The following is a 16316-nucleotide window of genomic DNA, read 5'->3' as shown; positions in this document are numbered from 1 at the left end:
AGGAAAATTCGTTAGCTCAATTTTCGACTGCAGCTTGGAAATAACTTCGAGAATGTGAATCGATTGAACAGGATTTTTTTAAAAATCATCGAACGTAGTCAAAAGCTTTTATTTTTCGAATAGTGGGAGTTAAGTGATGGTTTTAATTTCATTTTGTTAGATATTAATGGGCCGATTATGGATAGCAACGCAACCTGAAATGAAAATGTATATTATAAATCGCAACTATAGTTAAGTGGTATAGAGTTGAAGATAATATAATAATAACAATAATAAATAAAAATAAAGTAACAGCGATCAAAGCCCATTGGCATCTGTAATACCATTTCAGCCACTGGCAACCCAACTGAAGTTCGGTTGTCATCCGTCATTGACGCCAATTAAATTTTCATCAGCACAAAACGATTCGCCCCGTTTTATATATTGTGGTTAGATCCATTGCATGGTTGCATCACCAAGAGAAGTTGCGGCTTTTCCACCGCTATTACAAAATTTATTATATTTGAAGATGTCCGCTAAAATATTTCGGAAAAATATTAAGATTTACGTGAGCTATACCGATTTGAAAATACCTCCAAAAATGGAGATTTTTATGAAAAAAAATAGTTTCTTAAAGAACTTTTTGAAAAAAATCCCGTCAGATGAAAAACAGATTAAACTTAAAAAATCTGCATATAAAATAGATTTCATAATTCCAATGGAAACACAGTACCGATTGATTTTTTTTGTATGGGGAGTGATGCAGTCTATTGTACATATATATTTAAAATTCATCGCAAAAGCATAGTACGTAGTTCATAGTAAATTAATAAATACATATATGTTTATATAACAAATATTTTTGGAGTTTTTTTCAATATTTAGCAACAAAAGTAAATTTATCACACAAGTTTATTTCTGATATCAAAAGGAAGTATGGTACATATTTTTTTATGTAGTGCCGGACAAAAGTATTGGCACAGTGAATTTTTCGCAATATAAGCAAAATTTTTGATTATAATTTACTTTCGATAATTTTTAATAAAAACTCAGTTCATTCTACCCCAAAAGCATAAAAATTAAATCTCTATACTTTATGCAAAACTCGGGAAAATTCAATACATTTGCACACTAATCTGCAACTTTCTATTCAGATTTTTAAGAAAATTCTAAGTATGCAGTTTTATAGCCATTAAATATTGGTATAACAAAGTGTAAGTTTGAAGTTGCTAAAAAATCATGTTGATTTTTGGCAATTTTTTTTCACGCACGTTCTTTCGTACAAACTATAGAACAATTATTTTTTGTATGGAGAAAATGAGCAAAATCTTCCACTAAAAAACTTGCCAAAAATGAACGCGGTTTTCTAGCAACCTCAAACTTTCAATTTGTTATATAGAATTTTCCTAAGTATTGCACAAAGTTTAAAGGTTTTATGTTTGTGTTTTCGAAAATAAATAACAATAAAAAACTTTGCTTATATGAATTCCGAAAAAATCACGTGCCAATACTTTTGCCGGGCACTGTATGTAGATACAAACGTTTATTATTCTCCTAAAAATAATTCGTATAATCAATTGTGCGTGTGTACTACAACAACAAACTACTTCCGCTTCCATGCTTTGTACCAATTCTTAATAGTTTTCAAACTTTGTTCAGCATCCAGTTTAGTATCTCCTTTTAATTCAAAAACAATCTCTGGTTTATAAGATTCACGAGCCTCTTCCAGCACTGTGCCGAAAATTTCACATTCAAGATTAGATTTAAGTTTCTTTTCATTGTATCCGCGCTCTTTTAGTCGATCAAAAAGCTGTGTGTTCGAGCAAGTTATAACAAAAATAGCTTGGAACCAACGTTCTGGAAAGAAATCACAGCCATGGTATTCGACAATATTGCCAGCCTGCTGCATGAAAGGTTCCATGTAATCCATAAGCTATAGACAATTAAAACATTCAATTATTTACTTTCTATTGTAGCATTAAAATAATAACTTAAATACCTTGTCCTCATCCAGTAGAGGACATTCGTATTCATCATCGTACTCCTCAACAAAATCGTTTTCCTTCGCAATTTTGGAGCAATCTAGCCAATTGAGTTTTAATTGCTCGGCTATTCTTTCGCATAAGTAAGACTTTCCTGCACCAGGTGTTCCTAAAATCATAATTAATATGTACTAAGTAGAGTGCGGACACTTCAACGGTGCTGGCCTTAAGCCGCCAGCATGTTGGTTTTATGCTTTCATTCATACCTGTAATTAGTATGTTGGGCTTGGCATCTACTTTCTCATCAGTTGTAGCCATTGTTATTTGTAATTAATAACAATCGAAGTTTTGTTTACTATGCGGGCAGAAATTTGATTTCCCACAAGCGTGTTTTTTTCTCAAAGGGTTTTAAATGTAAGGATTTTGAAAAAACATCGATGCATCGAAAATATCGATGTTTTGCTTCGATGTATCGAAAATTTTCCACTCGATTTTTACATAGTCGATGCATCGGTATTTTCTGCAAACTGATATAGCTAGTACATCGAACGGCCAAACATTGCTTTGGCTGAAAATCAAAAAAGGTGTTCGCACGAGGCGATTTTGCGTTCAACTTTTGCTTTCAACTCCCGCAGGGTTGCACGAAAAAAAAAATGAATGGCTAAAAATATAAAAATATAAAAAAATGCATTGCATTGTTCAACTTTGCATTCTACTTTTGGTTGAACGGCCTTTCAACTAATCGCTTTCAACAAAGTTGGTCGCCAGCCAAAATTTAGCCATTCAACTTTTTTTTTCCTGCAATCCTGCGTGAGTTGAAAGCAAAATTTGAACGCAAAATCGCCTCGTGCGATTACCTTTAAAGAAAGCAAAATGCAGTTTTATAACTTATAAAATTTTGGTATAATACACTGCAAGTTTCAATTCTTTTGATTTTTAATATTTTTTTATTTGGCTACTTGTACTTTGTTATATTAAAATTTAATGAGCTGTAAAACTGCATACACAGAAATGTTCTAAATGTTTAATTTCCATAGTGGAAGAAAACTCTCAGCTTATCGATGCATCGATGCACGCCCTCCGATACATCGACAAATATCGATGTAAGTCGCGATGCTTCGATGCGAGGAAAATCAACTATGTATTTATGCCACTGACATTCCTAGATAAATGTCAAAAAGAAAAGTAAATAAACAGCTGAACAGCTAAGACACAAACCTAAAGCAAATCACTTGGAAATTCCTCATAAAAAATTCCTCAGTGCAAATATTGGTTAGTGTGGCCACATTAATCAATTCTCATTCAAACGATCATTCTTTTGAAATCTTATTGGGCTTATCTGTTTTTCAAAGAAATATCTAAAAGTGTTGAGGGGGTGTAATTAGATTGCAGGATAGTATTCAGCATAGGAGAAGAAGTTTATTATTTGATGAGAAGATTTTGATGTTATCTTCCGGATTGTAGAATACTGAGAAGCAAGTGTTGGTTGTTGTTTTTATATTACTGCTCGCTCTTATTTTGGAATAGAATAGCAAATACAATTTTTCTCAACGGATACTTTGTAATACATACAAACATACAAATGTAGCTCAAGGTCACAAGGTGGAAAACAAGGAGCATCGTCAAAACTTCATTCCGTAAATAGATTTCATATAGTGCGGATCATTTATTGCGCGCGCAGTTTGTACTGTATCCACACTAAAAGTGTGGGGTATCACTAAGATAAAATGGAAGCAAATGATCTTTCGCACGATCTACAAACTCAGTCAGTAGCAAAGGAGTGTGCTTTGGAAATATCAAATAATGCGCTTTTGGGCAGCACATCTTCTACTAAACCACAAATTTTGCCAGATACTTCAATTTCCTCCAACAGCACTCCTACAGCCGATTCCGCACCACGCAATATTCATATTCCATACATCCTGAATGGGGAGCTCTTTGAAATACAGACGCAAGACGGTGAGAATGTAACTGTCAAATGTTGCAATTGTCCCCCAGATCGTGTGTATCGGGGTAGCGTGCGTTCAACTGGCAATTTTCACATGCACATCAAGGTAAGCAATAACCAAAATGTTTAATTTATTTTCAACCCAGTTCTTAACTGTTTATTTTATGTATTTTTATACTCTAGCGGCGCCATCCAGATTTAATGGCGAAAATCTATGATATGAAAGTAAATGCTTTGGTTGAACGTAGAGATCGCTTTCTTAAAAATCGTAAATCTACTAGGCGTCGAAACACCAACACCATTGCCAGGAAAGGGGCCACATCGCGCAGTGGACAACGCTTGGTATGTTCGTCGCAACCGTCTTTGGAATTATTTAAGATCAAAGCGGCCTTTCAACGACACCAACTACAACAGCAGCAGCAAAATCAACATCAACAAGATCAAAATCAAAGCCAACTTAAGAGTGAAAAAAGCCCCGATAATATGCATAAGGTGAGACATTTTCATTAAAACGTAGTCATTAAAAATGAAGGTAATATGGTCCATTTTACTTTTCAAGCGCTCAATGTATAACATAAGTAGAAAAAGAATTTGTATTCCTATAGTAAATACTAAAAAGAAACCGTTACGTTCACTTGAAATCATACAAGCATTTGCACTAGAGGCAAATACTTAGAGCATAGCGAACCGTTAAAATATCTCAGCGCTTCGTTAGTGAAGCTACATATGCACATATGTACAAACTTAGCTGCTCCACTTAGTATATTTGTTGGTGGTTTCATCTCCCGCATTTCATACTGTACAGTAACTTTTTCACTCTCGTTCTTTCAGTGGAATATGGTCGATCACTTTCTGACTACACCTGCCTTTGAAAGAGCACATAATATCACAATAATGGACACATATAATGAGCAGCCACTCAATTATAGTCTAAAGGAATTTACCAGTGAGGGTACCGTTGTTAATATCAACTATACAGAGAGAGCTTCAGAGCTCGGTATAAAAGAAGCTAATACAACTACGAATTCGTATGTAAATGAAATGCCAGTGAGTAAAGCACTTATGAAATGCATTGCCTTTAAATAATTATATACATACATGTGTGAATATATATTAGGTGACCATGGTAGCAGGCGAGCAAGCGCGGGGGTATGAATTACTGGCATCCCAAAAAAACAATAACAATCGAACAGTTAATCGCATCTCGGCAAAACAACATTCACTCTCACAATTAACTCCACTCGCTTTAACTCAACATGATGATCATGCGGCACTTCATCCAATCAATAGTGATCAGTCGTTGTTCGGCCGTGCAACTACTGTGAGCGCTGTAACTCCATGCTCAAGTGATGTCAGCAGTTATGATGCTAGGCAAGGTGCTAATAGCAGGCCCTACAATGTCAATTGTAATAATTTGGGTTTTATTAAGAATGAACTTTTACTAGCCGAAATACAGCCAATTGATCTCTCTGTAAATGCATTACCGTCGGGACTTTCAGAATCTTCAGGATTTGGTTCCGCAATTGATGCAAAGCAAACTTCTGGGCATGGTACATCTACCTTCAGTATATCTGGAGGAAATATAAAATGTAATGAAGTCCTTTCAGAAGTGGCTAATGTATTGCAGAACGTATATCGTGAATTACAATCGCACAATCAAACTAATAACAATTGGCTTAATTTAGAAATAGCGAAGTTCAAGTTTTTACATCCTGAATTTAATTTTCAATACTGACCGCTCTATAAAACTTTGATAGCAGTACCCTTTCGGTGATATCTAGCTGGTCTAGATATTTTATTATCTGCTCACAGTTCAATTGAATTGTTAAGTTGCACTTTTTTCAATAGTGGGTTAATTTAAACAATGTTTTGTTAAATATTTTAGTATAAATAGTTAGTATTAAGCTCATGCCAACTTTATTTACTTTATACTTTATGCCTTATACTCTATCTTGTACCTTTGAATTATGGATTTAAGTTAAAATTGAAAGAAAAAAAATACTTTAATTGCTCTAAGCACATTTAAGAACTGTAAATATGTACATTCATACATACAATAGAAAAGTATTTAAACACAAATGCATACGTGAGTAAAAATTAACCACTCTTGTTTAAATATGTATTTTCGTGGCAGTGAAAACCAGATACACACTTATGTAATGCAGTAATAAATATACAAGTGTATGTTTGAATGTATGCACTTCGATTCGTGGGCATTAAATCTTCTAAAACTTACATATGTACTTCCTTATATTTATGTTTATGTGCATACACATGTGTATATATGAGAAGTGTATGAGTCTATATGCAAAAGAGCCTTTCTTAAGATGCAAACAACTCGCGTACATTTTAATATATGGCTTAAATCTTTGCTGGATGCGTACTAAGGGATGTTTAAGAATGGAATTATTTAAAAACATTGCTTAGCTGCCTTAGTCACTAACATTTGCTCAAATTTTAAAATGCTAATCAGCCCTANTACTTTAATTGCTCTAAGCACATTTAAGAACTGTAAATATGTACATACATAGGAAAGTATTTAAACACAAATGCATACGTGAGTAAAAATTAACCACTCTTGTTTAAATAAGTATTTTCGTGGCAGTGAAAACCAGATACACACTTATATAATGCAATAATAAATATACAAGTGTGTGTTTGAATGTATGCACTTCGATTCGTGGGCATTAAATCTTCTAAAACTTACATATGTACTTATTTATATTTATGTTTATGTGCATACACATGTTTATATATGAGAAATGTATGTGTCTGTATGCAAAAGAGCCTTTCTTAAGATGCAAACAACTTGCGTACATTTTAATATTTGGCTTAAATCTTTGCTGGATGCGTACTAAGGGATGTTTAAGAATCGAATTATTTAAAAACATTGCTTAGTTGCCTTAGTCACTAACATTTGCTCAAATTTTAAAATGCTAATCAGCCCTAGTGTTTATGACGATAATTGCCTTTATACAACATAGTTTAAAATTTAAATTAAAGTGTTGTAATAGTAACAGCTTTACCAGTTTTGCGGAATGATTTACTAGTCTTATTTGTTTAAAGCAACTGAAATTTCTTTTTATTTGGATCAAGAGCGTTAACACATATTCCAACGTTTAATTCATAATATTCATAAGATATTTAAGTAAGAAGTGACTCGCAAATATACATACACCTACGAATATGTATCTACATTCAAATATACATATGTACGTGTATGTATTATGTACCTATTCAAAGTGAAAGCATCAATTTTTATTCAAAGCATTGAAAAGANTGTTAACACATATTCCAACGTTTAATTCATAATATTCATAAGATATTTAAGTAAGAAGTGACTCGCAAATATATATATACGAATATGTATCTACATTCAAATATACATATGTACGTGTATGTATTATGTACCTATTCAAAGTGAAAGCATCAATTTTTATTCAAAGCATTGAAAAGAAATTAATTATCGCGATTTTTGCATTTTTTCATCCTCTTTTACACTTGCCGATTCTGTGTAAGTCACCACCGCTTATCAATTGAACTCATTCGGGGTTGTTTCCCTAAGTTTCACCCAAGACGAACCCCCATGCACAAATACAAAAAATTGCTCTCATCTCTCGCAAGGGTGTTTTTTACATACATAATTGTGTCCCAGCCTGCCAGTCAGGCAGCCAGCCAGGCATTCTATTTAACTACCTACCCCTTCCACCGTCACTTTTTATACAATCTTACCGCATGGGTATTGTTTATGATTTAAAAAAAAGAGACACAAAAGCAGGTACGTGCTCATGTACTCCTAACATAAACTCAGACGGAATTATGTAGATAAGGGTAGAAAAAAAGTAATCTCGCTTTTTTACTAATTACAATGATATCGAGAAACGAGCCAGCAAGAAAGAAATCTTAATTTTTTGATTCAGTTGTTTGGCGTATTTCATCTCAGCCACAATCATTCTCCTATCTTATTGCAATTATTTTTTATTGCTTTTGTGAAATTTACATTATTCATACATAACTATTAAAATATGGAAAAGAAGAAAGAGTATTTACGGTGTTTGATGCTTTTCTATTTTCGAAAAAATAAAACAGCCACTGATACCAAAAGGAAAATTTGCGCAGTATATGGTGAGGATGCGGTTAGTGAGCGTGTGGTCCAAATTTGGTTTTCAAAATTTCGTAAGGGCGACACAAGTTGTGTTGATGGACAACGTACTGGTCGTCCAGGTGTGGCAGATAGTGATAAAGTGAAAATGTTAATTGAAAGAAATCCTCATTTTACTACAAGAAAAATTGCGGAAATTATTAGTCTATCGGAAAAAACCGTTGCCGACTACTTACAACGCCTCGGCTATGTACTTGATGGCGAAGGCTGGCGCTTTGATGATTCTGCTCCAAAGTGTAATGACAACGACAACAACACGCCACATCTGGACAAAGAGAAAAGTGCTGCAAAAGCGGAGGTGTTCGGATACTGCAACAAAGAATTTGCATACGAAGAAGAGTCGCTCAATTGCGGTGTTCAAATTACCCCAACGGAAGCAAACATCTGTGCTCCTCGACCCCCAACAGACACATTCATAGATTTTGCTTATGTTGGAAACGATAGCTACCACGGCATCAACGAAAAAGGCAAAGAGAATGATAATACTGGCAACACTGCTCCAAATGTATTACCTTCATTTTCCGAGTACTTTTCTAATGTGTAAGGAAGACATTTGTTAATTGTTTAAAATCTGTTGTTTTTTAACCATTAATGATTTTCTTACATGCTCTAGTTATACCAGTTACATTAGAGGTGGCAGCGGATATTGTGCAATCGAAAATCGCAACATCAACTCTGTGGAGGCCTTCAATGGCGGATATCCGTTAAAGGGTTATGAGTAAACTTCTATCTAGTCAACAAAAAAAAAAAAAGAAAAAAAAATTGCAACCAAAGTAGACTTACATGCCTACTTGGAAATCCTGCCAAGTAGCGTACGTCTTTAATAACAACAAATAGTTCCTCTTTACTGCGAGTATACACTAATTTATTGTAATATTAAACATATGTACATGTGTAAATGTACATATTTGAACAAAATTTCTAAAAGTGCATTTACATGCTCTTTGTATTAAAATGTTTTTTTATTTGAATATTATTTAATTTTAACATAGCGTCATGTGAGATGCGACTGACCAAGAAATGATCATTAATGTAAGCGAAACTTGATTCCTATTTAAATGGCCTAAAATAAATAAATACATATACATATATTTTACTGAAACTTCACTGATCTCTTATTTCGCTTCCATGCAATTTAGTGGAGCGCAAATCAACAAAATGAAAAAAAAAACTAAATAATAGAAATACATATGAGGGAGTCCAAATGCGTTAATAAACTTACCAGCGAAAGATTTATATCTGGCCAAGGACTGTCACTCTTTGGGGAATTTGTATGCTGTCACAACAACAACATCGCCAGTGATAACCCATTCCAGTGAAATGCGAGATTTAACCCGGCAAAAGCTCTATGTGTGTACCAGGCTTACTGTAAGGTGTATGTTGAAAAGTAACAATGAACAAAGTAGTATCCGGTTCAAAGCTTGCTATTTCACACCACCCTAATGGTCTGATTATGCGTACTTCGCATAACTTCGCACAACCATTTGTACCAGTGCAATAGAAATTTAACTTAGGAAAATGTGAAGCAAAATCTAAACTCAACAGATCGCTAAGTTTTTAAAAGTTCTGCTAACTTTTGGGTAATGGAATACATACAAAGTATATACGAAATTTCAGTTAAAATTTTATGCGAAGTATGCATAATCAGTCCATAAAAGCTCAAACAGTCAACGACGTAACGCAGACGTAGGTTGACGCAGACACGATCTACCTTATGGGATTCGCGTGTTAACGAAAACTCACCACCGCATGGCGGTGACGTTGCCGTTGCTTCTCTCTCTCTCTATCAACAGTAAATTTGATATGCTGCTACGTACGTCAACCTAAGTTTACGCTACGTCGTTGACTAACTGCGCTTTAACACTTTTGCAACCGTGTGCAGAGTTGCCAATATCCTTAGCTAAAAGATGCAATATTGAGGATAAACAAGAGCCAAATGGAAGGATTCAGAGTGAATTTTTGTTCTGCTTTAGTCTGCCTTTATACACGGAAGCTTTTGTCGACGCGATTTTTCATACTCACTTTTGGTGTTGCTCATTTCATTTACACACGGCGACTTTTTTGTTTGCAATTGTTGCTGTCAGCTGCGAACCGCTAACTCAATTTACACAGACGAACGCGAGCGCAAAGCGTGTTGTCCAGAAACGGGCAACTCGGTGGCCCTCTCCGTTCCTTGTCTCGCTCTCTCCTACAAACTTCGAGTTGACGCAACAAACATCGCCGTGTGTAAATGAGCACTTATTGTGAAGTGATATAAATAGCACTTTCTCATCGCATTTATTTCGATGAAAATTTTTGACTTTTCACTTCACTTCCTTCAAGATAATGCAGAACGGGAATTGACCCAGGCCTGACAAACAGGAGCAGGACGGTTAAATCCCGTAAAAAGTGAAAAATAAGACATACTTGAGCCATACTTTCCGATCGACTATTATTTCCCTCCCATTTATCAGTCAAATAACCGAATTTTTAAAACACTTGCTATACTAAAATAATATAAACCACTTATAAAACCTCTAAAAACTAGAAAATTTCTGTTGATGAAAAAGTAAGGCACGCGAAAGTATTCAAAAGTGCCATTTTTACACCTTGTGCCAAATTGAAAAATAAGCCATTGGAAGTAAAATAGGGTCAAAAATGGCATGGTTTGAGCAAAGTTGGCAGGCCTGACCGCGAGCCTGTTGATTTTATAGCTTTGTTTTTTGCTGCATTTTCCCACGGCCTCAGTTTTTTATTAAGCTGTTGTTTTCGTAAAAAGTTTTTGCGAATTTCGCATCATAAAATTAAAGTTTGGAAATTTACAGTATTTTTAAAGTATAACAATGAAAAAGAAAGATGATGCTGAATGTCTGATAAGTGTCGATTCCAGTGATGATGAAGAAAACACGTTATCAAAACAAAAGGAATCGGATAGTGATAAAATAAAAGTTGATAATTCTTTTGTTCCTTTGCGTAAGGCTCAGACTATAGAGGATGATCATGAGCCGCCGGCACTTACAATGAGCGATGTGGAACCAAGTTCATCGGCGGTAAGTTTATTATGGTGAATATACCGAAATTTTCAAGTCCTTAAATTTTTTCTACTTATTTAATTATGCATTGCACTGTGTGTGCCTATTTAAATGAGTCATGCTGGCTTGGCTTATCAGTTATTCTATTAAAACGTATGTACTACATAACAGCAAATTGTTCCTCAGACGCAGGGAAATGGAATAGGACAAGATTCTATAGCAGTGGGAGCTGATGATGTTCTATCTGCTAATGATGTGGCTATTAATGAGCGAAGCACTGGCGGTGGCGCAACTGAACCGACTGCTACAATACGTACTCGAGTAGCTACTAATAACACCACCGCCCTGAGAGACGACGTCTATGAGGTGCTTTTAGTGGTTCCAATTTTTAAATGGCAATGAAGTAGAGATTGAAATATTTTTTACAGAGCTTGGATTACGATGTATGCGATAATGTGCTATTCAAAGAGGCTCAAAAGCGTACAGATAATGCGCGCTTCAGCATTCGCAAAGACATCTTACGTTGGATAATATTTATAAAAATTGGAGTTGTAACCGCCCTAATTGCTTGTGCTATTGACATACCCATCGAAGAATTGTCGGCTGTAAAATACACGTTTCTCAAAAATTGTACGAACATATGCATTCATACTTACACAAGTTTTTATGAACATATTCAAATTGCGAAATAAATAACTTTTCGTTCATTTTAATAGCCGTCGATAACAATACTGCTGCAAACATCAACCCTGATGGAAATCTTGTCATTCCATACATCTATTGGATGGCTATAAGTATAATACCAGTGGTTTTAGGAGCAGCACTTGTAACTTATGTGGAGCCAATCACTGCTGGTAGCGGAATGCCTCAGGTAAAGAGCTATCTGAACGGCGTAAAAATTCCGCGAATTGTACGCATCAAAACTCTGTCTGTAAAAGCGGTTGGAGTGGTAACAGCCGTCGTTGGCGGTCTAGTGGGTGGAAAGGTATGTAGTCTTAAATACTGTAATTTGTTGAATGTGGAAAAAAAATTCTATTGCGATTAGGAAGGTCCAATGGCACACGCAGGAGCAGTAGTGGCTGCGGGTATTTCTCAAGGCAAAAGCACAACGTTTGTTAAGGACTTTCGCATTTTCCGTGATTTTCGGGATGACCATGAGAAACGTGATTTTGTATTGGGCGGCGCGGCGGCTGGTGTCGCTGCTGCTTTCGGGTCGCCAATCGGAGGAATGTTATTCTCGCTGGAAGAAGCTGCTAGTTTTTGGAATCAAAATCTTATTTGGCGTACGCTGGTTGCATCCGTTATAAGTTCATTCACCCTAAACATTGTACTATCCGCCTACCACGGATTAAATAATTTCACTTTTACTGGTCTCTTTAATTTGGGAAAATTCGAACAACCGCTAACTTTTGAATATTTCGAATTGCCTATATTTATGCTATTCGGCGTAACGGGTGGCCTTATGGGTGCCACGTGGAACTCGTATAATACACATATCAATCGATTTCGAAAACGTTTCATTAAATACAAAGTTGCGCGAATCATTGAAGCAGCTCTCGTCGCGTTGGTTGGTGTGACGTTGGCATGCATTATGATATTTTTCATAAATGACTGTCGGCCACTAGGAAATGATCCCACTGACTATCCAGTGCAAGTAAGGGACTCATATTAATAACTATATGAGGTATTCAGATTATAGTTTTCTATCTTATGTTGCAATAGTTATTCTGCGAGGACAATGAATATAACGCTGTAGCGGCACTTTGGTTCCAAACACCAGAGGCGACGGTGCGTTCCTTGTTTCACGATCCACCAGGTAAAATATTTACTTGTCTTTCTAGTTCACAAATCATTTACCTAAAATGCATTATTATTGAAAAAAATTATGATTTTACATTTGAAGACGATTTTCATTACAAGATTAATTCTTTCCTNTACAAATCATTTACCTAAAATGCAAAATATGATTTTACATTTGAAGACGATTTTCATTACAAGATTAATTCTTTCCTTGTTACAGGCTCCCATAAGATCTTGACACTAACCGTGTTTACACTAGTATATTACTTTCTCTCCTGTGTTACTTTCGGTCTAAATGTGTCGCTTGGTATATTTATACCAACAGGTTTAGTTGGAGCTGCATGGGGTCGTTTGGTTGCCATGATTATATTCTACATTTTTCCTGAAGCTGTAAGTACTGCAATTTTCGATGTTTTTACAAAATTATATATAATTTTTATAGACCTTTCTAAGCCCCGGTAAGTACGCATTAATCGGCGCGGCCGCAAACTTGGGTGGCGTGCTGCGCATGACCATCAGCCTTTCGGTCATACTTATGGAAACAACGGGAATCGAAACATCATTCTTTTTCCCCTTAATTGTTACTTTAATTAGTGCAAAGTGGGTAGGCGACTACTTTACAGAGGTGAGTCGGACAGTGGATTATTTTATGTATGACATAATATTAAAATTTTGAGCATAAAGGGCATCTACGATATACAAATTAAAATGAGTGGTGTACCAGTATTGCCATGGGAACTTCCACCTAAATATGAGGGGCTTAATGCATCACAGTTAATGAGTTCACCTGTAGTCTATATTAAAAAATGTGACAGCGCCAATTATATCTACAAAATACTGCGACGTTGCAAGCACAATGGCTTTCCAGTTGTAGAGGATGTACAGGGCGTGAGTAATTCGCTTTCTGTTCTATGTAATAATTACTAATGTATTGATTCTTATACCTCTCGCTAGAATAATCGCGAAAATGGACGTGTCTGTGGTATAGTTTTGCGTTCGCAACTGATTGTGATTTTACTGAATTCGTTGTATGAGGAAAAGAAGCAATTTTGGGAGAAAGCAATTTCAATAGAAACATTTAGAAATGTTTACCCACGCTATCCGTCCATCGATGTTAGTATCTTATATTTCTATCATTCAAATCACAGAGAATTAAAACTATAATTATAAATTCTTCTTTTAGAGCGTACGTATGCGACCTGAAAAACAAAACTACACTGTCAATCTGGAGATATTCATGAATCCCTCACCCGTGCGCGTTAGCGAAGTGAGTTTTTGGGTGCAATTAACTGTTTGCGGCAAAATACATATATTTTTCTTTTGTAGAATGACTCGGCGTCTAAGATATTCAAGAAATTTCGCGCACTTGGCTTGCGGCATATGATTGTGATTGATAAAGAAAATCGCGTTGTTGGTATTATTACGCGCAAGGATTTTCTATACAAATATTGAATGCTTGCAATATATGAGCCGTTTATTTTGAAAGTGGCATAAGTCACATCGTACCCTTGTGCTTAAATAACCGTATTCTTGTAACCGAGTGCATCTCTCAATTCGCTCTATCGTCATAAACTAACGACAACACCTTCTACCTTTGGTTGATGAAGTTGAACGAATTGCCGTCGCATTCAGACACAAGTAACCAGAGGTAATTTAAGCAAAAGACTTGTGAAGTGACTTATGCCACTTGCAAAATAAACGGCTCATATACATAAATATATTTCTAAGTATGCGCCTAGAATGCTAAGATTTTATGATTTTAATCATCACTTCGAATGTTAAATTAGTCGTGTTATATTTTTTTTTCTTTAAGTTTCATATTCATATAATGATACTATATGAAGTGTGAGGTATTTTGAATTTGTGTAAAGAAACCCAACAAACATATGTATTAGGGGTCTTCATCAAAAGTGATAAACTGCTGATAAACTTGATAAAATGATAAATTTCCAATTTTGATACATGAAATGTCAAACATTGTATGGGAATCTATTTAACCAAAATTTATCACTTTATCAAACGTTTTTGGTGGATAAATGCATAAATTTCAGCAAAAATCTACCCTGGCAGGTTTTGCTTCGAACACATACAAAGTAAATGAACACAATGGCAATTTATCACTTTAGATGAGGACCCCTATTAGGTTAGAGAACAATTAGAAAACGATTCGAATTCGAATGTGTATTTCTAAGGTAGAAGGCTAGAGGATTTCATTTCATTTCATTTATTTAATAAATGAAGTTAATATCTTATGTAGTGTTTAATGTACGCGTCTAAAGTATGCCTTATATAACGATAAGTAATTCGTTCCAATTTATATTATACATACTTACTTTCATCTCAATAAAATTATTTTATATATAATTATTCGAGACTTCAAATTGTTTTTCGATGAATGTATAACTTTCAGATGCTAGCCCCGAAATGTAGGTTCATAATAATCTATAGATCTAAACAGAGTTGTGGGTGTTAGCAACGCAATCAATCAGAATCGCAAGTCCAATGGCATTCTAACAAAACTGAATGAGGAATGTTTTTTTTGCTACTTAACTTGACGACAAGATAATGAAACTGCTAATATTGCAAATTCAACAAAAGTATACAACAGACTCAAGTAAGTAAGCGCTATTAGAAAAACCAGTTTGCATGATAAGTCGCAAAATTTTGAAATATATACATGAGTAATGTCTTCTTTTCAGGCTTGAAATTCAACTNCTGATAAATTTTTAATTTTGATACATGAAATGTCAAACTTTGTATGGGAATCTATTTAACCAAAATTTATCACTTCATCAAACGTTTTTGATTTTCAGCAAAATTCCACCCTGGCAGGTTGCCACATTGTCCCTTTTGCTACGAACACATAAAAAGCAAATGAACACAATGGAAGAGGTAAGAATGAAACAGAACTAGCCGTATAAGTTAAATAATAAACAATTTTATATAATTATTTACCAAGCTGCGTTCATAAAAGAATGCGTGTAAACTGATAAATTTAAGCAATCTATCCATGTATCACTTTAGAAGAGGACCCCTATTAGGTTAGAGAACAATTAGAAAACGATTCGAATTCGAATGTGTATTTCTAAGGTAGAAGGCTAGAGGATTTCATTTCATTCATTTATTTAATAAATGAAGTTAAAATCTTATGTAGTGTTTAATGTACGCGTCTAAAGTATGCCTTATATAACGATAAGTAATTCGTTCCAATTTAATATTATACATACTTACTTACATTACAATAAAACTATTTTATATATAATTATTCGAGACTTCAAATTGTTTTTCGATGAATGTATAACTTTCAGATGCTAGCCCCGAGATTATTACTCAAATAGTTTAAACGAAATGTAGGTTCATAATAATCTATAGATCTAAACAGAGTTGTGGGTGTTAGCAACGCAATCCAACAGAAACGGTTTTCTTCAATCTTC

At 34.8% G+C, this 16316-nt stretch overlaps 3 protein-coding genes across 7 annotated transcripts; 2 read left to right on the top strand and 1 right to left on the bottom strand.

The window, feature by feature from the left end:
* Window positions 1–83: 83 nt before the first annotated feature.
* Ak6 (adenylate kinase isoenzyme 6) lies at window positions 84–2466 on the bottom strand. 2 transcript variants are annotated; one of them, XM_017613650.1, is made up of 4 exons: window positions 2228–2466; window positions 1979–2130; window positions 1608–1912; window positions 84–194 (listed from the first exon to the last, which is right to left on the bottom strand). In XM_017613650.1, the coding sequence occupies exons 1-4, from the start codon at window positions 2277–2279 to the stop codon at window positions 176–178; spliced, it is 528 nt and encodes a 175-aa protein (XP_017469139.1). In that variant the 5' UTR covers window positions 2280–2466; the 3' UTR covers window positions 84–175. The 2 variants fall into 2 exon arrangements, with proteins under 2 accessions (XP_017469139.1, XP_017469138.1); XM_017613649.1 differs by lacking the exon at window positions 84–194 and having other exon boundaries at window positions 1488–1912.
* Window positions 2467–3688: 1222 nt separating this feature from the next.
* On the top strand, window positions 3689–9192 carry stil (stand still). Its single transcript, XM_017613660.1, is given in 5 exon segments — window positions 3689–4015; window positions 4093–4401; window positions 4741–5035; window positions 7999–8611; window positions 8685–9192. Coding segments are annotated over 5 exon segments (1653 nt in total). The 3' UTR covers window positions 8794–9192.
* Window positions 9193–10718: 1526 nt separating this feature from the next.
* Window positions 10719–16124, top strand: ClC-b (chloride channel protein 7). 4 transcript variants are annotated; one of them, XR_001847231.1, is made up of 13 exons: window positions 10719–11100; window positions 11254–11448; window positions 11511–11712; window positions 11799–12067; window positions 12128–12736; window positions 12805–12898; window positions 13103–13272; window positions 13325–13507; window positions 13567–13770; window positions 13837–13995; window positions 14066–14149; window positions 14209–14952; window positions 15715–16124. XR_001847231.1 is itself a non-coding variant. In XM_017613642.1 (12 exons), exons 1-12 carry the CDS (start codon window positions 10894–10896, stop codon window positions 14332–14334), a joined length of 2502 nt encoding a protein of 833 aa, XP_017469131.1. In that variant the 5' UTR covers window positions 10719–10893; the 3' UTR covers window positions 14335–15247. The 4 variants fall into 4 exon arrangements, 2 of the variants coding, with proteins under 2 accessions (XP_017469131.1, XP_017469133.1); XR_001847232.1 differs by having other exon boundaries at window positions 14209–15025; window positions 15924–16124; XM_017613642.1 differs by lacking the exon at window positions 15715–16124 and having other exon boundaries at window positions 14209–15247.
* The last annotated feature ends 192 nt before the right edge of the window (window positions 16125–16316 follow it).

The sequence above is a fragment of the Rhagoletis zephyria genome, unplaced genomic scaffold (assembly GCF_001687245.7).
Source record: "Rhagoletis zephyria isolate East Lansing unplaced genomic scaffold, Rhagoletis_zephyria_1.1 Rzeph_scaffold_00697, whole genome shotgun sequence".
In the NCBI taxonomy this organism is placed as follows: Eukaryota; Metazoa; Arthropoda; class Insecta; order Diptera; family Tephritidae; genus Rhagoletis; species Rhagoletis zephyria.
Note: the sequence above shows the minus strand (reverse complement) of the source record. Positions and strands in the feature narration are given on the sequence as shown.